This window comes from Perca fluviatilis, chromosome 6 (assembly GCF_010015445.1).
Source record: "Perca fluviatilis chromosome 6, GENO_Pfluv_1.0, whole genome shotgun sequence".
NCBI lineage: Eukaryota > Metazoa > Chordata > Actinopteri > Perciformes > Percidae > Perca > Perca fluviatilis.
This window is the reverse complement of record NC_053117.1, coordinates 22,044,044-22,071,696: the sequence shown is the minus strand read 5'-3', so window position 1 is coordinate 22,071,696 and position 27,653 is coordinate 22,044,044. Positions and strand designations below refer to the sequence as shown.

The 27,653-nt window shown below is 40.8% G+C and overlaps 1 protein-coding gene across 7 annotated transcripts in view; it reads right to left on the bottom strand.

The window, feature by feature from the left end:
- The window catches only part of ccser1 (coiled-coil serine-rich protein 1), a 129,963-nt gene that overhangs the window by 49,619 nt on the left and 52,691 nt on the right, over nt 1–27,653 (bottom strand). For 4 of the 7 annotated variants that reach the window (XM_039802935.1, XM_039802941.1, XM_039802937.1 and 1 more), the window contains exons 9-10: nt 16,149–16,226; nt 11,921–12,001 (exon numbers count right to left, since the gene is read on the bottom strand). In XM_039802935.1, coding sequence (XP_039658869.1) covers nt 11,921–12,001; nt 16,149–16,226 — 159 coding nt within the window. Of the gene's footprint in view, nt 1–110; nt 160–11,920; nt 12,002–16,148; nt 16,227–27,653 lie in introns of all 7 variants that reach the window. The other 3 variants (XM_039802938.1, XM_039802939.1, XM_039802940.1) reach the window with 1 other exon arrangement.

Here is a 27,653-nt window from a genome sequence, read left to right as displayed (position 1 = left end):
AGCCTCAGTACCAAGAGCCCCCGTTCTCTCTTCTAGTACGGTACATTAAGGTAAACCACTACAAGACACAGTCACGTCCAGTCAGGTGATATCAGAACAGAGACACTCACTCAGTTGTCTCCTTGACGACAAAGTGACGCTCCCATGCGCCTTGATGCCCTGGAAACAGAAGACATGTTGACACAAAGGGCAACCAATATAAAAAAAATAGGGGACGGAGACAAAGAGGGATTGTTGTTAGATAAGAGGAGAAAGCAATACTTTACTTTGATATATTTCACAGCAATCATAAATCAAGCGCCAACACTGCCTGCCCCCTAATGTGTATTTATCAGTGGCAGACTGTCATTTCTCATTACGAGTAAATAACTGCAAACAGGTCTTATATATATATATATATATATATATATATATATATATATATATGTACAGTGTAATTGATGCAAAGCAGCTCACGAAGTTGAATGCGGGTTCATTTTTTCATCTGTAGGCACATAGTCAGTGTTATAAGTATAGTTTCACAATGTGACTCACCCACATGCTTAGTTCATTCATTCATGCATTCACCCTCTCACAGCTATTTCTGTAATATTGATGGTAAGTGTTAGGGGTTTTGCGTCACTGACACCCATTTTGATGAACAGAAGAAAAAATAGAGCTAGTGGGTGACACCAAAGCAAAGAACAGGGTTTATAAATACTGGTGGTTTGTTCTTCATGTTCCCACACAGGGTTGTTCTTCATGTACCCACACTGCCATTTGCTTGCCAAAAACTACAAATATGTAATACCAATTCCACAACATTGTGCGTAGAAGCCATGAGACAAGGACACAATTTTTAGGCAAGTGAGCAAACACAATGACCAAATAACAGTATTTCCATGGTATTTTCCTCTACATAGTCAGCTATATTATCCATATTAATGTTGTCCCAGCTGGAAATGTTCTATTCCTGTTACTAATTATTTGAATTACAAAACAGTGAAACAAACTGCATGAAGAAATATGATTAGTAACACTGCATCCTCTTTTAAGATACCAGATAAAACACAGTTAGTCTATAAATTAGCATTTAAATAATAATTTGTTACCCTGCAATGATATTAGTGATTTATTTGAGGAGTCCAATATGGTGTCTGCATCCATCCATCCATCCATCCATCCATCTATCCATCCATCCATCTATCCATCCATCTATCTATCTCTAATATAATGACCATCACCTCCACATTTGCTATCACAACTCCCCTTTTGGGAACCCGAGACTAGCTGGCATTAACCCTTATTCACCCTTAAAGTGAACGTAAATAACAGAACAAGGAAGAAGGACATGCAGTCTAAAAGCAAGAAGAATAGGGTGATAGGGAAGAAGGGGGAGATGAAGATAGAGTACAGAGGGGAAAAGGTGGCAAGGGCCAGAGAAAGGAAGAGCAATATGAAGATGGAGAGATCAGAGCAAAGAAAATGGAAGAACATGTGCAGAGAGAAAGAAAGGAAAAGCAGGGGCATTTTTAGGGAGGGAGGAAGGGAGAGGAAGAAAATAAGGATTAAGGAAATCCTAAAATGTATAGAAGAAAGGTAAGAAAGATGGACAAGAAGACTGACAGACTTAAAAAGAAGAATGTATAAAAACTCTAAGTAGGGCAGAAAACTGCCTCTCTCGTGCTGAGCTCCCATCTCCTCCTCTTACTCCCTATCTTTCTTTCTTATTTATATCCTTAGCAGCACCATTACTCAGTTAGGAATACGGCTATACAAAATGATCTAGTTTACAGGAATAGGCGTTGGAGACCTACATAGTCACAATCAAACTGGACCCTCCATCCTCCTGCATAAATTGGCACAGACGTGTAGAGCGCTGATGACGCAGGATCATATGATCTATGTCATCATACATATTGATTCAGGGTTACCCAGCCCCAGGAAGATACGTAAAGAACAACCAGTGGCGCTCATTAGGAGTACTCTCTCAACAGTGGGTCTGCTGAAAACAACCTATGTCACCACTATACACAGCAATAATAGCTGGACATAAGTAAAGGCAAGCTAGACCAAAGCTGTTCCCCTCCTGACCCTCTGGATCAATAACCCCAGACAAAAATATCCCCAAAACAAAGGTAAAGAAAAAAAAAATCGATGGCTGTTCTGCTTTAGTTTGTTGGGAAAGCTTTTTTAAGCAGTTAACTATTAAGGACAATTCATGGAGATGTAGTAGGGCTAAACTCAGATTATCTACTCTTTCATTTGCATTATACAGTTTAACCACGTTTTAAAATCTAAACAATCTCCTAGTGCTATCAAAGTGATATATTTACTGAGAGTGACAACACATGTTTGATGAAAGTTGTAGATATATTAGTCATGATGATTCGCAAATAAAGACTTTGCAGGTAGGTACTGTACAACATGATATATAACACTTGCTACATTTCTTAATGTTGCACTTCAATTCCAAGATAAAAGACCAGAAGGATACAAAAACAGATTAAGTCTACTGGCCAGGTAAGGACATATCAGATGATGATTTAAGTGCAAGAACAAACGTGCAAACATCCAAAGTAGTTCTCTCAGATGTAAAATGAACAGCTGTTTTTTTTTTTTTGTTTTTTTACAGATGTTAAGCACACAGTCCATTTTAAACTGTAAGGAAGCCTCTATGTGCTATTTTTCTTGCTAAATTATTTTTTTAGACAACTTTAAAGGATTGTCCTGCACAGGGATTCAGTATGAGCAGAGTAAATGTCTTTTGCTCAGAGATTCCCATCTCAACCTCATGCTTTTATAGGGTCAAACAGGGACATATCTGATTATCCATTCTCTATTTTTACTGCCCTGTCTGGTTGTCAGTTGTTTATGGCTTTCTTATATATGTAATTATATAGCTACGAGCAGTCTATGATATCGTAGAAACTGAAATCTGCTATTTAGAACAAAGACTGGTTGCAAAACTAGGCATAACTCATAAAAATAAAGTGGGCTATATTGTATATACCAATTATATTAATAATTGTTTTTCTTGCAAACACTGTAGTAGCAGCAACTAAATATGTCAAATGTTTGGCATATAGCTCTTTTTCTCTTCCACATATCAAAAATTGGATGCCCTAGCCACAAAATATCTATATTAAATCACTTACTAACCTTATTATCTCTATATATTTCATGTTTTATAATGATTGCTCATCAACTCTTGAAAAGACAAGTTAATTCCGACCTGATGTTTTTCATATATTTTTTTCATTCTTTATATGAAATGACTTCTAGCTTAAAAAGATTATTCCTTTGCACATAGAAAATATACCTAAGTATACTTCTTTTGAGATGGAGAAAGGAGAAAAGCAGACTGAGAGACAAAGAGGGAAGAATCTGCATCATCTACTTAAATGTTTCTCTATTTAAATGTAATAGCCCACAAACAGACAAACGATCCTCAACTATCCCTCCGCTCCTCTCATTCTTTTGAGAAGCTCCTAAAGAGAGAGAGGGGATAAAGAGAGGGTGGGTGTGAAGCAAGGAGAAAAAGAGAGAAAAAAGGGACGCAAAAAAGAAGTTGCACAAATCTAGGGAGAATAGAAAACAACAAAGAAGAGAGTGAGAAAGACAGAGCGAGGAAGGGAACAGTGAGCTAACCATCAAGAGCTTTTGATTCCCCCATAAAATGTTCCTTTTAAGAATGTCCATGAAAGTAGCTTGCTGAAAGAAAGCAATCTCAATCGATTCAATCCCCTCTAAAAAGCCACCATACCTCCAGCTCTTAAGAGTCTCTGCGGGACATTTCCCTATCACCTTACCTACCATCTCTACATTTGCACACGGACAGAAACAGAAGAAATCTTTAAGTGCAGAATTGAAAAATGGATGCTAGTCCACACTTTCCAATTTGTGTTTGGCCCTCTCACACTGCCACTTGCAGCTTCAGGTAGTCTAGATCAACAGCAATTCCTTTCCAGGATAATCGGCGGAACATCCGGCGCCACCGCCGTAGCATCCGGCGCCTTGCAAAACTCTGTTTGTTCCTGAAACAACAACAAACTTCAAGCTAGAAAGCTACATGCTGAAAATGGCATGTTTTTAAGAAATTTGGATCGTGCAACACGGCAGGCTTGATTGGTACTTTCGGGGAATAATTGTAAAGATTTACAAAGAATATATTTAACGTTATGGCATTTACTATCCAACTGGATAATTTTGGGACCGATTGTGGCAGGATTGCTGTGGACGAAGTAACATTACTAAGGGCGATACGCTGGTAAGCGTAAATTACGTTTAACCATGCACGCAGCTTATTTCAATAGCTCAGGTTACTGTATTGTGTGAACAACTTGATTTAATACTGTATGTGGTGGGGTTTTTTTTTATCGGGATGCAAATGTTCCACCAAAACAAGTTCCTTCCCTTCCTATGTAATCTTCCTAATCTTAAATTGGAGTAAAGTTTGGCAATGTGAGATTAGCTTCAGGTGGATATCTGAATCTTCCTTAGCCGCACTCTTCACAAGGTCCCAGAACATCATGTTGTGCACACTATTAAAGTATGTGAACTACTGTACAGGGTCAAAATTACTACAAAATAATGTTTCAATGTGTATTATGTGGAAACCAGTAATGGCAAAATGTTGTATGCTGATAGATGCTTTATTTACATTTGAGGATTTCACTATTACATGAGGTTGTAGATCAGATTTACAAAGCTTCATCATGCATTCACTTTTTCAGCATTCTCACTAATTCACTAATTATATTTGCCTTCATACCAAAAATGAAAATCAGATTTGGCTTAATTTACAGCTGAATGTCACAATGATTGGACTGGCATCTGGTAGATTGAGAGTCCCTACAGTTTTTTTCACTATACTGCATCTTAAATTGACTTTTTATTTAACTATGCATAAATCAAGGAGATAAATTACTGTAGAAGGAATGGAGAATACTGTATAGCTGTGTGACATAGGGCTGGGCGATATGGCAAAACATTTGATCACAATATATTTTCCCATTTTGACCAATAACGATATTTATCACGATATAGTTTTTTTTGCTGATACTGCCTGTTCGAAGTGCATCCTGAAGAAACCAGAGGTTTAATTACACTTTAGGAAATAGTTTATTAACATACAGTATACAATAAAAAACATACCTTAACAATATTCAGCAAAGTTTTTTTGTTGGGGAGACATTACACACTCACATTAGGAGATGCTCCACTGGTCAAAAGAAAATCAAGAGTAGCCCTCTTTACATCTTACAATTACATTTTCCTTTTTTTGTGTCAGCAAAATAAACAAGTGCAAACTAAGTGAGTACTCAGTTATGGCTACATTTCTTTTGATTTTGCAAACAACCTAAAACTACTTAAAAGCAACATATTACGGTACATGTAAATACAACTCCTGCCAAGAAAGCATCTCAAATGTTTGTAGAGGTAGCACAAAACCAAACAAGTGCATGTGTAAACAAGTGTCTTTCGCTATACAATAAGAAATAGCGCTCGTTATACTTTTGCTCCTTTTAAAATGTTTTTTTATATTGGGCAATGGCCGTAAAAGACGACACAATTGATTGTTGTTTTGGTACAGCCGCTACAGCACAGCTAATGCTAGCGCTGTTAACAGCAGACAAACTAACGTTACTACTACCTTTTTAGGTGATGGAAAAGATTTGTTGCGTTTCCCGTTCTGCTTGGCACCAACTGCCGACATATTTTGTAGACCGGCTTAATCTGCTCCTCGCCGCTTTTGTGAAATTCAAACCATTTCCACACAACTGATGTTGTGTAACCCTTTTTTATCAACATCTTCAGCTTGAGAGGATAACGCAAGTTCACGTTTATGTCCACCATCACTTTCGTTCTTCCACTTTGCTATTTTTTTTTATTTCTTTTCCAACTTCACCTTCTTCCCCGGTGTTGTGTCTAAGACTGTTCCCCCGTCCATATGTGTTTCCCCCTACCTGAACCTGAAACAAACCTTAACTGGATGGGGGTGCTACGCATTTTAATAGGAGGGAAACACTATTTGCGGGGGAACACACTTTGACACAACACCGGCAACTCAGACAAACGCTTACAATAGGAAGTGGGCGTGTCCAGCATCCAAGCAGAAATGGCAGACTCTCACAGTTGTGTTATCAGTTAAATATGTTGAAAGCTTAAATCATTGTTATCGACGTGAATTTTATCGTGATCCCGTTTTGAGATTGTTTTATTGCCCAGCCCTAGTGTGATGGATGCAAAATTGTTCATTATTTATGATAGCTTTGAGACTGTCAATTTCCCTTTACTAACTACAGCTGGGAAAAGTAACAAGATCAGAATCTCAGCTGTCATTTAATCTGTACTCATAATTGATGACAGAAAATAATTTGATAGCACAATGTGACTTGTCAGTGAGGAGTGAGGCATGCACTCAAGCATTCCAAATAACTTTAACTTCTTGAACCTTCCTAGAACTCAGCAACACACAAGGTAGCCTAGTTAAAGAAGAATGAAAGAGGAACTTTGAGGCAAGTTGGCCTAAAGTTGTATGAGGGGCAAGGAGCTGTCCCTAGGACAGAGTGTCGGATGGTGGGAAAATCAGGGCAAGAGAATTCCTAATGGATTCCTGGAGGCCTGGTAACCTCGGTGAGGAGAGGAACTTCTGAAAAGCTAACTTCTGCACTTTCAGGGATCAGCGAACAAAAGCAGGTAGAAGAGAAGGAAGAGGACAACTGAGTAAGGAAAAGTAGGAGGACGTTCCAGAAAAGGAGAGTGAGGTAGAGGGAGAGAGGATGAGAGAGATGGTCGACCTCGTGAAGTGGCAGAAGCAGTAGAAATAGCTGCCCCACTTGTAGACACACTTTCTGCTGCTAGCCGACTGTCCTCGATGCACTGGGGTAGCTAACCTACATAGGCCTGCTCCACGCTGCAGCATCACCCACACACACGAACACACGCTCAGTGTGTCACTCTCTCACTCGCTCTCTGTCTAATAAACACAGGCATACACACATGGGAGGGGAGGGGGGAGGCTAAAATCAGGCCACACATGCTCTAGCTAATGCTGAGTTAAGTCACCTGTGCTGCTAGCCTAGCTTGCTAGCGGGCAGCCAGCTGCTCCTCTAATTAAGAGCCCATCTACTCAAGGGGCCTGAGCATACGGAGGACTCTATAGCTAAGAACTGGTTTTATAATAGATAGCAATGCCATACGGTTGATTACTGGCCAGAATTCATAAAGTTGGACTGTATTAGGAAGATAAGGTTATTGTGGTCCCGACCAGACACAATGCATCAAAGTAGTTTGGGGATACTATAATATTGCACATCAAACCGTATATCTGGTATGCTAATATCGTGCTGTTTTCAACCTGCAGATCATGAGACACTTATCGCACTACTTGAATTCAAATGATTACCCGCAAATTATTCAAACCACTTCACCTCAGTGGTGAAATAATTGAGTGAATCTTTAAAGATTAAACCTCTCCTCATATACACTGCACTACACACACAAAAACAGAGAATCTTTATTTCTACCCTCCTGGTGTGGCAAATCAAAATTAGTTTTAATTAAATTTATTGAAAAATGTCAGAAATAAATAACCAGAACGGAGGGTATCACACAAATAAAAAATACCTCTCAAAACACAGTCAATTTTTTCGACCATTTTTTCTCTGGGTTTATGTCCAGAGAAAAACATCTATGTAAAGAGTAATTGATTCAAACAAAGTAGTTCAACTAAATGCATGCTTTGTTAGTGGCAGCATCATACTAATGTGTGAATTATGCTATGTGAGGCATGACAACAAATGAAAAACACACAAACAACCAGAAAATTGAATGGATTTTTTAATGTCTAAGGTATAAATGCAACCTATTTGACTGAAGTTACTTGGACACCTTCAACAGCATTTTTATTGACTTTGCTGTCCACGGCCAGGACTAATGGCTGCTTCACAAAACAAGCACATCCACAGACACACACACACTTGCATGGGCAGACACACAGGCAATGACAAACACATGATTGGCACGCATTCAAATTTGAACACTAGCCCACACTGCACACACAAACCCACACATTTGCTTGCTTTAGCCTCCAGTACCAACAAACATATAATTACGTGAGGCCATTTCAGGCTACATTATGAGAAATGCATTAGTCAGTGATGGCAAATAGAGCACAGCGCAGACATATCTAATTCTGTGTGTGTGTGTGTGTGTGTGTGTGTGTGTGTGTGTGTGTGTGTGTGTGTGTGTGTGTGTGTGTGTGTGTGTGTGTGTGTGTGTGTGTGTGTGTGAAAATGATAGAAAGAGACGGAGTGCGAAACTTAAAAATGTAGAAAAAGAAAAATCTAATAAAGGAAGAATGATGACAGTTATCATAAAATAGGATTGATGGCTGTAACTTCATGCAGATGCAGTCGGTAAAGTGGCACTTTTCTGAGGCACAGTAAGGTGTTTTCCTGGCCTGCACCTGTATTGGTGAATCGTCTTGCACAATAGAAAAAACAAAGTAGGGGGAGTGTGACTAGCAATCCAGCGCTGCACTGCAATTTCGGTGTCAAGACTTATCAACAGCCTGCTTGTGTGGACCTGCACTGGGTTGTACCAACTATGCGTAAATTCAAACGTATGTTTGAACTTAATTTCTAATTTAAGTTGGAGTTCATGAGTTACTAACATTTTAAGAGTTTTAAGGAGCAAATTATTCCAGCTGTTTTGCGTCTGTAAACATTCATCATTAAAAATAATGCGCATACATATAAAATAACACATAAGAAAGTAGGCAATTACATATAAATAACCTCTGTGCCACATTAGCAAGCAAATACAGTATATGGGTTAGATAACTTACTAATTAACACTAGTAATTTATAACAGTTTGCCACTGTAGGCTATCATTATGTATTTTATAACGTTACAATTTCATCTGCCTAACAATCATACGGTACCGTTATATTACCCCATGTTGTAGTTTGTTGCAAGTTGCACTAGCTGTAGATTAAGGTTGTATCGTTATCACCTAATTGCAATGCTTTGTCCTGTTAATGTGCCTTTTTGTTATAGATCGATGATTAATGTTAGCTATTTTTATCCATTAGCCTATTCGTGTTCAAAGACAACTAGGCACGAGAGACAACACAATAATAAACACTGCATCAAGAATAGTGCTTTTTACGGAATGGCCACAGGAAGTGAAAATGTAATTTTCTGCGACAATATTTTGGTTAGTGTGGACTTTACTCCAGAGTAGCTAAGAAGAACCTAGCATCTCTTTGGTGTAACCAAACATCGACACAGCTTTGGTATCAAACTAGTTTGAACGTATCGTTTAGTTAGGACTTTGCATCCTAACTTAAGAGAGAACTTACACACAGCTGGAACAGCAGGCTGCTGCAAAGGGCACATTGATCTTATTTTTAAGATTTTAGTTGGGGGGCCAAACAGAACTCACACAAACCTTATTATAATAAGCATGTTATGCTTGTTTGTTGTCGTTGTTTCACTTTTATTTTACATTATTTTAACAATAGACCACAATAGAACAATAGAACCACAATATAGTTTTGTTTCTGTAATATAATAACTCAAGCAAGGTGGAGTAAAGATTAACATCTGGTTCTTAGCAGCAACCTTCATCCACAACTGTAAAGGCCTATCCATTCAGCTGATTAACTCCCTTTATCTAACAGTGGAAGGTACAGTCTGCAAATATGCAGTCTCTAATGTGAGTGGCGCGCTTTGGTAAACCATAGATACACACAACAAATCCACTGTGAATACCTTAATCAGATAAATGTTTGGTTATGTTGCAAACCACCAAACCTTGTCCACACATCAAACTGTTCTGTTGTAGTTCGATATTCTACACAGGCTGCAAGATTAAGGAGAAAAAATCATGACAGGTTTTGGAGGCAATGACACTATCAAGATAAACTGGACAACAAATGTTCCCTTAGCTCCGCGAAAAATCTGAAGACAATAAAACCCTCTTGTTTTCTGTCAGAGAACACACTCAGGACAATTGTTCATCTCCTTGTTTCCAAGGGGGTCTGGCAAATGTAGCACTTGAAGCCTAGTACTTTTAGGCCGGCTACACACTGGATGTGTGGTGTGAGCGGGGCGTTTTTTGTTGCGTGTCAGTTGTGTGGTGTTTTCTATGTCTTTACACACCAGAAACGTGTTTGACGCGGCGCTGCTGCTGCTAGCATTGTCTGTACCCATGTATGTTTCCCATTGATAAACTGCACTCAAGCAGTAGTATACTTCATGTTAAACATAAATATATACTGATTTGATTACAGCAAAGACAACATTGGCAGTATTGACGGAAAAATAGGCTACAGAAAATTTTGTTCTGTATTGACAGGTGCAATATTTGAAAATCGATTTTTTTTATTACATTTATATCTGCATTTATGTCAAAACCTAGAGACTTTCAAACATCTAAATGTCATTTATTATATGTATTTGTATCAAAATGACATATAATTTTTTTCGTATTCTATTTTGCCTGGAAACACTTCCAACACGCTTGCGTGTCGTGTGAAAAATAGGCGTCGGTCCTATTTCTAGCATGCACGCCTGTCTCAGGTGTGCATGCTAGAAATAGGACTGCAGGCAAGTTCTAACCGGTTAACATGGCAGCCGAAATAAAAACGGACACACCACGCAGCTGACACGCTCACGCCACGCAGCCAGTGTGTAGCCGGCCTTAGTGGCAATAGACCTGGGGCTGCAATGAACAACATAATGTGGATGAGCAGAATCATAATTGTTTATTTAACTTTATTTTATAGGTACAGTAGGTGACTCTCCTCAGGATTCTCTACTCCACTGTGAAGTACATTATAGTAGGAAGCGCACTTTTTTGAAGGGAATAAAAGGTGTCAAAGTGATTTGCCATGATTGTAACAGGCTCTAACATATTCGCTGATCATTTGGGCAGTTATCAGTGGATGAATCTTAGTCCTGTAAAACTAATTAAAGTCTCTGCATCTAAGTAAAAGAATATAAAGTAAATGCTTGGTGAAGCCATTAACTAAAGTTCACAGTAGTGAAAATGTTACTTGGTGTTCTGCAGCACATACAGTATATGAAAGTCAAAATGTATGTGTATTCATTTCCCATTTCCCCCTTGCCATTGTGTAAGTATAGTCAAACATTATCTGAGTGTGTGTGTGCGTGTGTGTGTGTGTCTAGGTCAGTGTATGTTAGTGTAGGTATTGTGCACCCACTCGCTCACAAAATGACACAGCTTTCCCACTTTAACAATGTTGCCAACCTCATACACAGCAGGATTAAAGGTATAAAATAACTTTCAGAGGAAATGAAAAAAAGAAGGAAACTAGAAACAAAGAAGCAGACCCCAAACTCTGCTCCTGGTTCCGTTACAGGCAGCCATTTTTAGACAATCATCCATTAAGTCTGCTGCGTTCCCATACTGTCAGCCCCTAGTGAAGCCAAAGAGGCCATGTCACTGAGGGCCTAGGTAGGAAGCAGCACAGCAACCTCTCTTAGCACTGTGGGAATTGGAGGAAGGAGGGGAGGACCAAGTAGTGGACTATAATATGAATGTCACTGCAGTACAACAGCTTTAAAATGAGTAAGATGGATTAGAACTTTAGCTCTATGTGAAAAGATGCTCTTAAAGAGATGGAAAAGAAAAGAAGAAAGGGCAGGAATGGCGGCTGTGGCTTAGCATAAAATACATTCCCACAGATAGGATAACAAAGAAAGAGGATAGAGAAGGAAGGGGCTTGCAATGAAGATTAATGTTGGAATTGAGCGACATTTAGTAATTTGTAATCTTATAGATTCAGGCGTTCTTACATAAAGCACATTTCAGTGCTGGAAATGCAGTAGAGAGTGCATTGTTTGTGTTTGTGTCTGACAGAGCGAGGGTGAGAGAGGGGGTGTTTGTGGTCTGTGTGTATCTCACCTCTGGCCCCGTGTGTTCTGTCTGTGTTGTGCGGTCAGTCATTTGGCAGTCTTTCATCTTCAGGGCAGCTTTGGCACTCTCCTGCATACAAAACAAACACAAACCCATCAGCCATCTCACAAAGAAAGACCGTCAAATACAAATAAGTCAGAAAAATGAAATGCTCTCCCAGCAGACGTATGAATTGCCTTCACTCACAACACTTAGTATAGTTGACCTCCATGCATAACCAGCTATCAAAAGAAAAAAATCTGCAACTGTAAAGAACCTCTACGAAATCAAATCCTTTCCTCCATTTCGCCTGCCTCTCCTAGAAATCCAAGAGGTCATAAAACTGGGCTGAATTGCAGGAGAACTTTTCTACAGCCAAATATTGGAGCAGGGACCCTTCTTAAAGTGCACTAGTACAGAAGAATTCATAAAAAGTGACAGCTAGTGATGGCCAGCCTGCTAGAAAGGTCCTTCTAGGAGATAATTAATAGGTTTCCTCTGGCAGATATACAGACCGAGGTGTAGACAGAAACGTGTTTGCCCTGTCCTACAAAATACAGCACTTTTCCCTTGACCAGGAACTTCCCGACTCCTGTGTTACCTCTATGTGATTATTTTGAAAAGGGAGGTAGCAAGTCCTCTGAATGAGAAGAACCAAGCACTTGCTCCCCCGGGAGCATTTTATGACGATGTCACTAATCATTTTGACATGCTCACCCCAAGCTGCTCATTGGCCGGGGGAACAGAACGGGTTGAAAGTTGCAGAAGTTATGAAATATTAAGACATTCATTAACCTTGATTAAAATGAATCACTCACATTAGGACAGGGTGTAAGGATGGGTAAATGGTAATTAAATAAAGTACATTTATGATATAACTCTAAACCCAATACCTGTCCGGTTCAAATCCAGCAGAAGCAAGTTGACAAATTAAGTAAAAAAAAAATATCTGTTTTCATTAGTCACGCCCATGCCTACATAAAAAGCAAAGGTTTTCTGCAGCTAAATGTTGCAGTTGGAGCACAGTCCTTCAACAAAATGCACCAGCAGAGAGGAGAAAACTCATGACAAGTGACAAGCTAGTGATGGCCAGCCAGCTAGCAGGTCCTTCTAGGAGATAATTAATAGGTTTTCACTGGCAGATTTACAGATGGAGGCTGAGCGAGGAGAGCGTTAGCTATGAGCTGCCCTTTCCTTCAAAGTGCTGCACTTTAACTTGGCTGCAGCAGGCAAGGTTTCCCGTTTAGATTCTCACACATAGACACAAATACACCCTCACAAATGTTCATAAGGACAAATGCAAAACTTCATTAATTTGAAGCAATGACAGAATGACATTTGTTCCAAGGACATATGGTGCAGTTAAAAAATATGGTTATGCTGTGGCTTCAGTAAGGATGCAGCCTCGTATTAGACAATTTATCAATATACACACAAATAGATATATGCACACTTTTGCTCGTAAAAACACAGCAGTTCATGTCTTGAAATGAAATCCAGCTGGTGGCAGGAGGTTTCAGAAAAGAAGTGCCAAACAGATGAATACACTCACATTCAAGGCTGATCAGCATCTGTGTGTGTTTGTGCATGCACAAGCAATTCCACGGCCTAAAGACTGATTGATGGATGTGATGTGGGGGAAAAATAGGAAACATTTGGTGGCTTCACCATGTCACCATATGGGAGAAAGAGAGAGAGAGAAAAGACAAAGTGTAGGGGAAACTCTTGATCAGACCGATAAGAAATATTAATACAATGCTGCGGTCATTTGGTGCACCAGCCCAAAAGCATATCAAAATTCCTGACATACAGAACAGGCCAAAAGTTTGGACACAACTTCTCATTCAATGCGTTTCCTTTATTTTCATGACTATTTACGTTGTAGATTCTCACTGAAGGCATCAAAACTATGAATGAACACATATGGAATTATGTACTTAACAAAAAAGTGTGAAATAACTGAAAACATGTCTTATATTTTAGATTCTTCAAAGTAGCCACCCTTTGCTTTTTTATTAATAAGGGAAAACATTCCAATAATTAACCCTGACAAAACACACCTGTGAAGTGAAAACCATTTCAGGTGACTACCTCATGAAGCTCATTGAGAGAACACCAAGGGTTTGCAGAGTTATCAAAAAAAGCAAAGGGTGGCTACTTTGAAGAATCTAAAATATAAGACATGTTTTCAGTTATTTCACACTTTTTTGTTAAGTACATAATTCCATATGTGTTCATTCATAGTTTTGATGCCTTCAGTGAGAATCTACAATTTAAATAGTCATGAAAATAAAGAAACCCATTGAATGAGAAGGTGTGTCCAAACGTTTGGCCTGTACTGTAGGTGAAATATATTCTGGTTAACAGAGAGGGGAAGTCCCGCCCCTTTCAGTTGACCCCATGGGACTTTATTTCAGAAAAAAATATGTACGGTAGTTAAACTGTACCTGTGCATGTAGCTGTCTGAGAGGCCATTTAACTCAAGTAAGTCTGAGGTCTGGAACGTGCAAATTCTTTGTATTAACTTCACATTACGTGCACACAGTGCTGAATACAGCCCATATAGAAAGAGGAGAGAGGAGAATTGGTGCTCCTGAGGGAGAAAAATTAGATGTCATCAAACAAACAGATGCCAAATTAGACTCAAGTCAGAAGGTTGGACTGGCATCTCTCACATTAGTGCCATAACACTGGCACATTATCCATCTAAGGCCTGGCATAATGTCCGCATCACGTTGCTTTGATTGAGCAGGTGACAAATTACAGACGTGTCGATGACAAATGATGAAAAATGTTGCCGTATGGAGAATTTTTGCAGATGATCCAACAATCGAGCTTCCAAAAGGGTGGAAAGGAACACACACAACACAATAAATTAGCATTTACATCCCCATATTTCATGAGTATAATTTGGTTATACAAAATATCGAACATGGAAATTACTCCACGCTTCCAATCCTTGTCCTACACATTTGTGAAAACATTATATTTCTCTCTTGGCTGGACTGGAGTCCCAATAACAATTCAGTTTACATTAACAAAGATGGAAAAGATTGTCTTTCTCATAATCATTTCCTCTCTACTGTGGTCAGTCTTTCCTGTCACTCCGCCTTCTGCTTCTCTCACAGCAGAACTTCATAAAAGAAAGGAAAACTGACACAGCTGTTTGGCAAATTCTTAAACAAAAGTAAAACTTTCTAGTTCTTTGGAATGTTCAAAGGCAATTAGTCTTTAATGAATACCCATAAAAGAAATAATTCAAACATTCAAGCTGTTTTAATTATTCATTTCAAAGTTTAAAATGACAGAGACCAAGAGAATGAAACTGTGATACAGATAAAATTAGATGAGCAAACCTTCCATTTCTCAATGACTGGGACTATGAGTTGCTTCTCTTATTAGTTTAAAGACTTAAAAGTATTTTGGGGCGTGCACAATCGGAGCGTGTGGCCATTTGGAATGCTTTCCCGACAACCGCTCATGCGATTGCCTTCACACTCACACTTCCTTGGGTCCTCAGCCAAGTGTGAAGTTGATTGGATGATGTGCAAAGGACAGTCAAAATCTTAATTATAACAAGATTGAGCTAATAAAACAGTTTTGTTTATATGTGGTTATAGTATACTGCATATTAAAACGGGACGATATTTCTCATTGAGGTAAAAAGATGTCTCGCAATATCAGTACACAAGTGCAGAATTACGTCAGTATTGAGGACCGATTCACATTAAAAGCAAAGATGTGCCAAATTTCGGTACGTGAGGTAAGCGTGAGCTTCTCTGTAGTGGTAAAAATTTGAACGGTACCCAACCCTACCTGCCACTTTTAAAACGTTTGTGTGGCAGCATTTTGGATTCCTTGGCGAAACGCCACAGTTAATAAGTCTGAAGAGGTTAGTTATACAGGAGAGAAGCCATTTGAGTTTGTGGCAAAACCTTTCACAGTGCTTGATTTTCATTTAGTTGCTTTCGATTGAATAAAACACAATTTTTTGTCATATTTCGTCATTGAAGTTTTCTTTAAAATAGCGTTAAAATCTTGTCTCGTTCTCGTGAACCCAATCTCGTGTATCATCTTGTCTCGTGAGCGGAGTGTCTCGTCACGCCCCTAGTACCCAGGAAGCCATACGTGAAGAGCAGAACAGTTCTCGAGATGTTTGAAAGACAACGGGCACACATACATACAGGGGTTCCTCAAATTATAATTAGATGTATATTTGCTGGTTAGTGAATCTTACCAGTTCACTGTGGAGTCTGAGAATCTGTTCGTCTTTCTCTCTCAGTTGTTGCAACAAGGCCTCCTCTCTGCCAGGATCCTAAACACAAGCAACAAGACACCATGTTAGACATTACTTAGGACACTCAGGCAGCAGTGATTTATCTAAGGGACCATATTCCCGCAAAAGCAATACAGAGAGCCTAAGAGGATGACAACATACAAAAGGTGTGTGTGTGTGTGTGTGTGTGTGTGAGATTCTCTGGCTGTCTCCATAAAAGTTAACGTGTGTTTGCAAGTGTTTTATGTGCATTTATGAGCGGGTTTGTTGCTGGTCTTGCTAGTGTGTGTGTCTATGTGTAATAAAGTTGTCATGCATGCAGCAGGCATTGTGATGTCCTCTTCTCTCTACGTGTCTGTGATAAACTTGGTGTGTCCTATGGCGGCCCCTCAGAGCACACATCACTTTAATATGACCTTGTGTTGTCGGCAGACATTACTGTGGGGAGATGGAGAGCAACAAAAGAGACCGAAGACAGGAGAGGGAGGAGAATAATAATACTAATAAAAATAACTTTATTCTCATGGCATCTTTCAAAACAACAGTTACAAAGTGCTTCACAGCAAACAAAAAAGGAGATGATCATAAATGATTAAAAAAAATGTCATTACATCACATTAAAATGTGTTTGATGTCTATGATGTATTCATGTTTATGACTATAATTGTGCCGCGATTGTTATTCAAGTTGTTTGTCTTATTTATTCAATGCACAAATTAAGTTCCTTAAAGTGCTCATATTATGCTCATTTTCAGGTTCATAACTGTATTTACAGGTTGTACAAGAATATGTTTACATGGTTTAATTTTCAAAAAACACCATATTTTTCTTGTGATGCACATTGCTGCAGCTCCTCTTTTCACCCTGTGTGTTGAGCTCTCTGTTTTAGCTACAGAGTGAGGCATCTCACTTCTGTTCCATCTTTGTTGGGAGTCACACATGCGCAGTAGCTAGGTCAGCACTACAACCCAGTCAGTTGCAGAGCATGAGGTCGTGCCACGCTAGCAGCTAGGCGAGCATTATAACGTGTGTTACAAAGTGACGCACGTAAAGGCTAGACTACAATAGAGCTGTTTGGAGCAGTTTGTGAACAGTGTTTTCTGTTGGAGATGGTAAGTCCCTTTGGGGTGGACTTTGGGCTTTTTCACTTTGTAAACCTATAACATGCACAATAAAGATATATAAGACAATAAAGGAAACATAATATGAGCACTTTAAATAAAATTATTTGACATGCCTTCTGTTTCAAAGTTACTGAAGTGAAACAGCAAAAATTAAAGTCTGCCAACCTGATTTCAACTGGCATGGCTTTCTAAAGCTCAGTTATCTGACTGTCCAACAGCCAGGCGGGAGCTGCCAGAAGATCTCAGGCTACACAGTGACTCATGGGGAGGTTGATAATCAGAAATGTAGCTGGGCTCCAAACCTAGCAGTTTTGATTAAAATACTCAACTTAATTCTAAAACTGACAGGTAGCTAAGCTGTGAACAGAGAGTGACAAGTAAAAAGGGGAGAAGAAAAGAGAGAAAAAGAGGAAAAGAATAAGAGAGCCAGATAAAAGGAGCGATAAGATGGAGAGAACGAAATGACAGACAGACAGACAGAGAGACAGACAGACAGATGGTTGTTACCTTTTCAAGGACAAAAGCAGGAGACAAAAAAAGGGGCAAGAAAATAGGAGGGAAATGAGGGGGAAACAGGAGGAAAGGGGATAGAGAGAAGGAGAGGACAGAGAGGGCCTGAGGCTGAGCATGATGCTCTGAGACCGTAGGGAGCCATCTAGCTAAAGGACAGACAGAGAGTCAGAGGGAGACCACAGGGAACCATATAGCTACAACACCGTCCTTTAAATAACCTCTCTGATGCAAACACAGACAGCTAGCCTTTTGCCTACGTCACATGAAAATTCAGAAATGTAAAAATGTAACCTGTACATGAATGTGTTATATCATGACTGTTATGATGACTACATGACTAGAAGCAAAAAATAATAATAATTTAGGAAGCATACAAATTTGTTATATGGGCTGCATGACGAAGACACTTGTTGAGTGTGTGTGTGTGTGTGTGTGTGTGTGTGTGTGTGTGTGTGTGTGTGTGTGTGTGTGTGTGTGTGTGTGTGTGTGTGTGTGTGTGTGTGTGTGTGTGTGGGGCCATCTGACAAGCACTTTGGTTGGAGTACAACTGTGTTTCTGAGAAAGTGTGGTCTTATTTCTTCCCATTATACCAATAAACTTTTTTTTCATCCAACTGTTGTGGCTAAACAGCTGGTAGCCACGGTTCACATATTCTAGGGATTATAAAAGCCAATATACTAGGGGTGGGAAAAATAATCGATTTTTAGATGCATCCCAATTCTCTCTAGAATGATTCGATTATCGATTCTGATAAGTTAATAATCGATTTAAAAAAAAAAATTTACAAATCAGAAAACAGAGCGACTGAAAGAGGATGGGATAATGGACAACAACTTAGAGTTTAGGCAAGAGTGCAGAAAAAAAACACAAAAACGGCCAAAAGGAAGAAAAAAAATTCATTTTCTATATATACACATGATCTAATAAGACATACATTAAATAATTAGGCAAAACACATACACTGTTCATCTACTTTATCACATTACATCTGACCACCTCATGTTTCATGTTCTAAGAAGCCAATTATCCACATTTAAACATGACTGAGCCTCTGACATGGAAGATTAGAAGCGTGTTTAAATAAAATAAAAACCTCAGTAGACAAAACATTTCATTAAAACTTGTGTGTGACAAATACTGCATATATGTCAAAATCTAAGCTTTGTCTAGCTGATTGTCTAGGAAGTGATTAGCAAACTCTGAGTAGCAAACTCAGATGTATATGTATATTTTTAAAATCATGCATGGAAATGTACATAAAAAAATTGTTGCATCGAGATGCATCGATAATCGGTTTAGAATCGAATCGTTGGCCTCTGAATCGGAATCGAAACGTGAGGTGCCAATCGATTCCCACCCCTACAATATACTCAAGATGTGCAAGTGTCTCAACATTTTTCGATGGGTTTTGTTTCCTTATTTTACAGGGCTAATTGATGTTGAGGTCTGTGGGCTTTACATAGACAAGATAATGGTCAAGGAAGAAAAAGCTAAAAGCTTCACTAAGTGCTTCCATGGTGGTAAAAACCTATAAAACAAAACATTTCCCACTATGAAATGATAAACAATTAACAAAAACAAAACCCATGGCGTATTGAATCAAAATAGATTTTATTTACTTGGCTTTACAAGAGAGATACCGGTACTTATAGATAATAAGGATATATATTTTCCTTATGCCAGAACACACACAGAGACATCACCAAAATTACTAACATGAGATTTGGATGGGACTGAAAAATCACAACATGCTGTGACAATTACTGCATTAGTCAGCCTCTAAAATGAATCTCACCCGAATAGGTCTGAAGGCTGTTCTAAATGAGCTGTCTGGCTACAACGCCACAGAGTGTATGTGTTCATGACATTGCATGTATATCAGTAATTGTGTCTCTCAGTGTTCAGAACAGGCTTATGACTAAATCCATGTAGACTTTTTTGACTTGGGTGGTTTGTTTAGGGGTCAGGCAAGACCTTAAGAGTATAAACAGAAATAAAGAGAAGATGATGGGTATAAGCTGTGGAAGGATAAGAAAAAGAGAGGGATAATGTACCTCAACTTGGCCGCGCAGTTTTTAAATGGACTGGACATGCTCATATGACCTCAATGTGGTGACCTACAATTGAAAAACAAAAAAAAGTGTCCTGGCCTAACTTTGTTGCCATTAAATACCCATTGCTGAGCAACCATACCTCTCCGGGAACCATTACCTTATCGTGGTGGAGAGGTTTGTGTGTGTATGAACCTGAGGGCTGTGTTGTCTGGAGCTTTGTGCTCCTGGTAGGGTCTCCCAAGGCAAAGTGGTCTCAGGTGAGGGGCCAGACAAAGAATGGTTCAAAAACCCTATGAAACAATGAGGAAGAGGTGAAGTGACCCTGCCCAGAGGAAGCCCGGGGCCCCCGTCTGGAGCCAGGCCCAGAAGGCGGGCTCGTCAGCGAGCGTCTGGTGGCCGGGTTTGCCACGAAGCCCGGTTGGGCACAGCCCGAAAAAGCTACTTGGCCCCCATCTGTCCAGCCCATGGGCCCACCACCTGTGGGAGGAACTGCTGGGGTCGGGTGCGCTGCCACACGGGGGGCAATGAAGGTCAGGGGCCTCGACGGACCAGACCCAGGCAGCAGACGCTGGCTCTGGGGACGTGGAACGTCACCTCTCTGTGGGGGAAGGAGCCGGAACTGGTGCGGGATGTGGAGCGCTACCGGTTAGATCTGATGGGGCTTACCTCTACGCACAGTCTCGGTTCTGGAACCATACTCCTGGATAGGGGTTGGACTCTTTTATTCTCCAGAGTTGCCCAGGGTGTGAGGCGCCGGGCGGGTGTGGGGATACTCACAAGCCCCCGGCTGAGCGCCGCTACGTTGGAGTTTACCCCGGTGGACGAGAGGGTCGCCTCCCTACGCCTGCGGGTGGTGGGGGGGAAAACTCTGACTGTTTGTGCATATGCACCAAACAGGAGTTCGGAGTATTCGGCCTTCTTGGAGACCTTGAGTGGAGTCCTGCATGGGGCTCCAGTGGGGGACTTCATTGTTCTGCTGGGGGACTTCAACGCGCACGTGGGCAATGATGGAGAGACATGGAGAGGCGTGATTGGGAGGAACGGCCTCCCTGATCTAAACCAGAGTGGTTGTTTGTTGTTGGACTTCTGTGCTAGTCATGGATTGTCTATAACAAAATGTTCATGTTCGAACATAGGGATGCTCATAAGTGTACTTGGTACCAGAGCACCCTAGGCCAACGGTCAATGATCGATTTTATAATCGTTTCATCTGATCTGAGGCCGTATGTTTTGGACACTCTGGTGAAGAGAGGGGCGGAGCTGTCAACTGATCACTATCTGGTGGTGCGTTGGGTCAGGGGGTGGGGGAAGACTCTGGACTGACCTGGTAAACCCAAATGGGTAGTGCGGGTAAATTGGGAACGTCTGGAGGAGGCCCCTGTCCGACAGACTTTCAACTCACACCTCCGGCGGAGTTTTTCGTGCATCCCTGTGGAGGCTGGGGGCATTGAACCCGAGTGGACAATGTTCAAAGTTTCCATTGCTGAAGCTGCGGCGAGGAGCTGTGGTCTTAGGGTCTTAGGTGCCTCAAGGGGCGGTAACCCACGAACACCATGGTGGACACCGGTGGTAAGGGAAGCCGTCCGACTGAAGGAGTCTTTCCGGGATATGTTATCCCAGAGGACTCCGGAGGCAGTTGCAGGGTACCGAAGGGCCCGAAGGGCTGCAGCCTCTGCCGTGAAAGAGGCAAAGCAGCGGATGTGGGAGAAGTTTGGAGAAGACATGGAGAAGGACTTTCGGTCGGCACCAAAGTGCTTCTGGAAAACTAATACGCTCTCTATGTTAGAGGCAGAGCTGGAGGATGATGGGGGATTGTCGTCAATTTCCCAGGCGGAAGTCACTGATGTAGTCAAACAACTCCACAGTGGCAAAGCCCCGGGGATTGATGAGATCCGTCCAGAAATGCTCAAGGCTCTGGGTGTGGAGGGGCTGTCCTGGTTGACACGTCTCTTCAACATTGCGTGGAAGTCTGGGACAGTGCCAAAGGAGTGGCAGACTAGGGTGGTGGTTCCCCTTTTTAAACAGGGGGACCAGAGGGTGTGTGCCAATTACAGGGGTATCACACTTCTCAGCCTCCCTGGTAAAGTCTACTCCAAGGTGCTGGAAAGGAGGGTTCGGCCGGTAGACGAACCTCGGGTTGAAGAGGAACAATGCGGATTCCGTCCTGGTCGTGGAACAACGGACCAGCTCTTTACTCTCGCAAGGATCCTGGAGGGCCCAACCAGTCTACATGTGTTTTGTGGATCTGGAGAAGGCGTATGACCAAGTCCCCTGGGAGGTGCTGCGGGAGTATGGGGTGAGAGCTGTGTCCGGGTTCTCGGCAGTAAGTCGGACTCGTTTCAGGAGAGGGTTGGCCTCTGCCAGGCCTGCGCTTTGTCACCAATCCTGTTTGTAATATTTATGGACAGGATATCAAGGCGTAGTTGGGGTGGGGAGGGGTTATGGTTCGGTGGGCTGCGGATCTCATCGCTGCTCTTTGCAGATGACGTGGTCCTGATGGCATCATCGGCCTGTGACCTTCAGCACTCACTGGATCGGTTCGCAGCCGAGTGTGAAGTGGCTGGGATGAGGATCAGCACCTCTAAATCTGAGGCCATGGTTCTCAGCAGGAAACCGATGGAATGCCTTCTCCAGGTAGGGAATGAGTCCTTACCCCAAGTGAAGGAGTTCAAGTACCTTGGGGTTTTGTTCGCAAGTGAGGGGACAATGGAGCAGGAGATTGGTCGGAGAATCGGCGCAGCGGGTGCGGTATTACATTCAATCTTTCGCACCGTTGTGACGAAAAGAGAGCTGAGCCAGAAGGCAAAGCTCTCGATCTACCGGTCAGTTTTCGTTCCTACCCTCACCTATGGTCATGAAGGCTGGGTCATGACCGAAAGAACGAGATCCAGGGTACAAGCGTCCGAAATGGGTTTCCTCAGGAGGGTGGCTGGCCTTAGAGATAGGGTGAAAAGTTCAGTCATCCGTGAGGAGCTCGGAGTAGAGCTGCTGCTCCTTCACGTCAAAAGGAGCCAGTTGAGGTGGTTCGGGCATCTGGTAAGGATGCCCCCTGGGCGCCTCCCTAGGGAGGTGTTCCAGGCAAGTCCAGCTGGGAGGAGGCCTCGGGGAAGACCCAGGACTAGGTGGAGGGATTATATCTCCAACCTGGCCTGGGAACGCCTTGGGATCCCCCAGTCAGAGCTGGTTAATGTGGCTCGGGAAAGGAAAGTTTGGGGTCCCCTGCTGGAGCTGCTCCCCCCGCGACCCGACACCGGATAAGCGGAAGAAGATAGATAGATGGATGGATGGATGGATGGATGGATGAGCAACCATACCATGTACTACCCTACAAAAATCATTCAAAAAGAGAAAGACAATAACAAACGTAAACCTACAATGAGAAACTCTATTGTTCTTGCTGAAAGAAGCACCACAATGTGCATTTAGTCACCTATCAGATGGAATTCCAACCAATTTCAAGGCTGAATTGAATGGAAAAGGCTGTGGAAGAAAAGTGGGGCATGCGAATTTATTTCTAATGTGATTGGAATGGCCTCGGTGGGGATAAATGTGATCAAAATCATTGGAGTGCATCCACTTTATGTGATTTTGTATCGCGGTTGAGGCCACTCTATCCTTGCAATCAGCAAGCAGCAAGTTGAAGAGGGTATGAAGATGATTACATTCTCCTTGTTAGCAGAAATTATTCAATTTGTTAACTTTTTTGACAAACGCATTTGGGAAAACCAGAGTTTTTTTTTTTTTATCTATTATTTGAACACCCCCTTCAATTAATTTAAGAAGTCGCCTATCTATAAATTGCAGGAACATCTATCTGTGTGTGTGTGTGTGTGTGTGTGTGTGTGTGTGTGTGTGTGTGTGTGTGTGTGTGTGTTATGCGCATATCTCTAGAACCGTTAGTCAAACTTGACAGGTGTCTTGCTACGGGCACGAGTAAGTGTGGTGCCAAGTTTGACATTGTTTGGATTAGAAATGCAAAATATATCGTTAAATAAATATTAGTAAAAGCGGAACACATTGGGTTTTGCCGCTCTAGCCGCTGGCCACTCCCCCTCTCAGCCTGAGGACCGGAGACAGAGAGCAGCGGAGCTTTGGCAGCTAAAATGTGACATACACCTCAGACCCACAAAAATGTGCAAAGTTGTACTACTTTGGACTGTCTTTGACTTTGAATAAACAAACGACTCTTTTCCTGCTATTGTATTAAATTACTGTGAACTGGCAGAACATTACGTAATCTCAGAGATTATTCCTTCACAGCGCGGTGCAATGCGAGCTGAACCGGGCAGACACATCAGTTTTCATCAGACTCACCCTGGGTTCGCATTAATTAAGTCTACTGCTAACTTACAACACTAATAACATTACGTTAACCAAAATACCCCCGTGAATCAAATCCATACTTCACCGTTAACCATCAAGCCACTAAACCTGTATGGAAATTAACACCTCTGCTGAAATGTTAAATTCGTTAATGATCATACGACACAATCTCTCTCTCTCTCTCTCTCTCTCACTCTCACTCTCACACACACTCTCTCACACACACACTCTCACACACACTCTCTCACACACACACACTCACACACTCACACACACACACACACACACACACACACACACACACACACACACACACACACACACACACACACACACACACACACACACACACACACACACACACACACCCCGGTTCTGGTGGTTGATGAACGCAGATATGTGCTGATTAGCTCACATAACAGGTCGGGTGGAGGGGCCATGAGTCCATGAGGCTAATGTCTGATTACTCCACATGTTCATTGTGATATTTTGTGATTACATTCTGAATCTGCAGCGTTCTCTTCAGGTAAATATATAGCACAATGTCTTTCTCTGATGTAGAAGTAACCTACACTAAGTCAGTAGTAGGCTATACAGGGGAGTTGCATATTAAGTGGTTTGGGGTCCTTCTGTAAGTAATTTTGGGGTATAATTTGGTTTTGAAGAATTCTACAAGCAGCAATACCACAGGTCAAGCAATCGCCCAAGAATCATACATTGAAATCTAAATATATCAGAAGAAGCCACAGCAGGTTAGATATGAGATCTTTAGTAAGACCTGGATTGAACAGAAGTTTCTGACATGACTAAATAGAATGAACACAAAGACAACTATTTCTGAGGCCATCTACATACATATTACATACTAGGGGTGCATGATTCAGAAAATGTCACGATTCGATTCAAAAACGATTCTTGATTCAAACAAATTCACAGTATGTAAATTTAGTTACTTTCCCATGTGATTGCAGTAGACATACAATACAATTTATTTATTTTTTATTAAAAAATATGAATTGATTTTTGGAATTCTATGAATCGATTTTGAATCGGTAGAGCTTGAATCGATATACGAATGTAAATCAATTTTTTTTGCACCCCTATTAAATACATATGTCTTCATATATGCAGTTGTTCCTTGTGTCCAAACTGCTACAGTTCTTTATATAGGAGTTTTGACCATGTTTTGAGTATAGACTATGGTCACAGGTGAAACATTACAAATTAAACTACAGTAAATTGGAAAATGTGCTTACAACACAAAAGAAAAAGAACAGTAATGACTCCTTGGCATTTTACTACCTGTGAATTCTACCGGCTTATGTTTTCTTCTGAAAATTGAGTCTAAAAATGTTCAAACTTTCAACACTTTGGCTGATTTATGTCCATTAGCACATTTCCTGTTGGTACAAAATGCTAAAGCTGTTACATTCTTTGTACACTTACTGCCAAAATAGTGCTCCTAATTAAGTATACATTAATACATTCTATAGATTAAGTATAAAGTGGTGTGCTTAATATCTTGTATGGCGCTGGATAACAAAAACAGAGTAAAGAAAGTGCCACAATGTAGGCTGCTCAAACCAAATGAACACTGGATAAAAGTGACACAAGTCTACATTTAAGAGGTCAGTCCTTGGTGTGGTTATATGGTGTCTCATATGGCTGCTTGGACTACCTACAGCAAAGTGCCTTACTCTACCTAAATCATGACTGGATAAAAAAATAATAATACATGCACATACCTGCGCACACTGACCCAGACATTAAGAATCCATGTCTTTTTCTGTCTGCTTGCTGTCTGTGTGGGCCTGACTGACTATAATTATGACTTTAGCATAGTATTTATGCAAGCTGACAGAAGAGGGCAAGAGAAGAAGTTTAAGTGTAAAAAAGAGAGGAGGTGATGAATAATGTGTCATTTGCACATACAGATACTGTAGAGTAGCAGACTGTACAATTAAAATTCTTTGACCTTTGTCACCTGTCTTTATAAATTTACTCAGCTGTCAGTTGACTCTAAAGACCGGCTCACCATTATCTCCCAAGTATGCTCTGATTCAGTAGCTTTGAAAAATAAAAGATTCTGTGCATCTGGACACATACTGTACAAAATATGCTGTGATACTGTAACTCTCCTGTATAAACCAGAGGACATGTTGTGTTTTTTGAACAGCAGCACTCTTTGGATACTATAGGTACTCTTTCTGTCCCAAGCACCTTAAAAGGCAGTAAAGCTGACACCTCGCACAGAAACAGTTGGGCAACCTGTCAAACCAGTTCTGTTATATTTATGCTGTTCAAAATAGATGAGAGATGTCACCTGTCTAGATGTCCTAAAAATATAGCAAAAGCCACTGAGCTGGATTTATCACTGAGACGTTTTAAATACATAGCATAAGAGGTTACAAATTAGGCTAATTAAATGCTGTGAAATACTGTACTTCTACTGTATTTCATGTTGCTAAGACAGGAACCCACAGACACATCGATAGTAAAACAAATATATATATATATATATATATATATATATATATGAGATGACAGAAGCTAGTTACACAAAGACAAGCTTTAAATGTGGCTTAGATCTAACAAGTAGTCAGACTTCAGATATCATTTTGAGTATTTTGACTAGGACTATTATCTATGTGATCTGAGTGAATTAAAAACTCTTTTAAAACTGAAAGGCAGCCTTTAAATCTGCTCAACTACACTCAAACCAGCAAAAAAAAAATTGAATCATTTTAATTGCCGTAAGGACCTTTTGCTGCGAATATTCAAAGTTAAGTGTTGTGGCAGCAAAAGATTATGTATGTATTATTCAAATATATTGCTGCAGTCTCTTAAATCTCTTTCTGTAGTCATTGCTCACTCCATAACTCTGTTTTCTCTTTTATCAGAGGGTGTAATGGATTGCTACTTTAGAAAGACAGCAGTTAAGTGTTGAAATAGCCCAGGGTAGCGTAGTTAATTTGAAACTTGTTGCTAAGTACCATTAGGCTATGATTTTTTTTTTTTGTGATCCAATTTTAATTTCTATTTAAAACAAACAAAACAACAAGATAATGCTAATATATAAAAGATGCAAACATAACATGTATAAAAAAAATACATTTACACATGAGGAGGAGAGCATACACAAGACTAGATAGCACACTAGACGCAGTAGGCTACCATACCATACTCCAACCTCCCGCTGATCACACGGAGCGCCAGAATGTATTGACCGCTGTACAATCCCACATCATATAAATATATGTGAACTGACTTTTTTTTTAAAGAATTTTTTTGGGGGCTTTTCCCTTTAATATACAGTGACAGTGGATGGACCGGAAAGGGGGAGAGAGATGGGGGACGACACGCAGCAAAGGGCAACAAGTCGGACTCAAACCCACGCCGCTGCAGGACTCAGCCAACATGGGGCGAACGCTCTTCCTGGGTGAGCTAGAGGC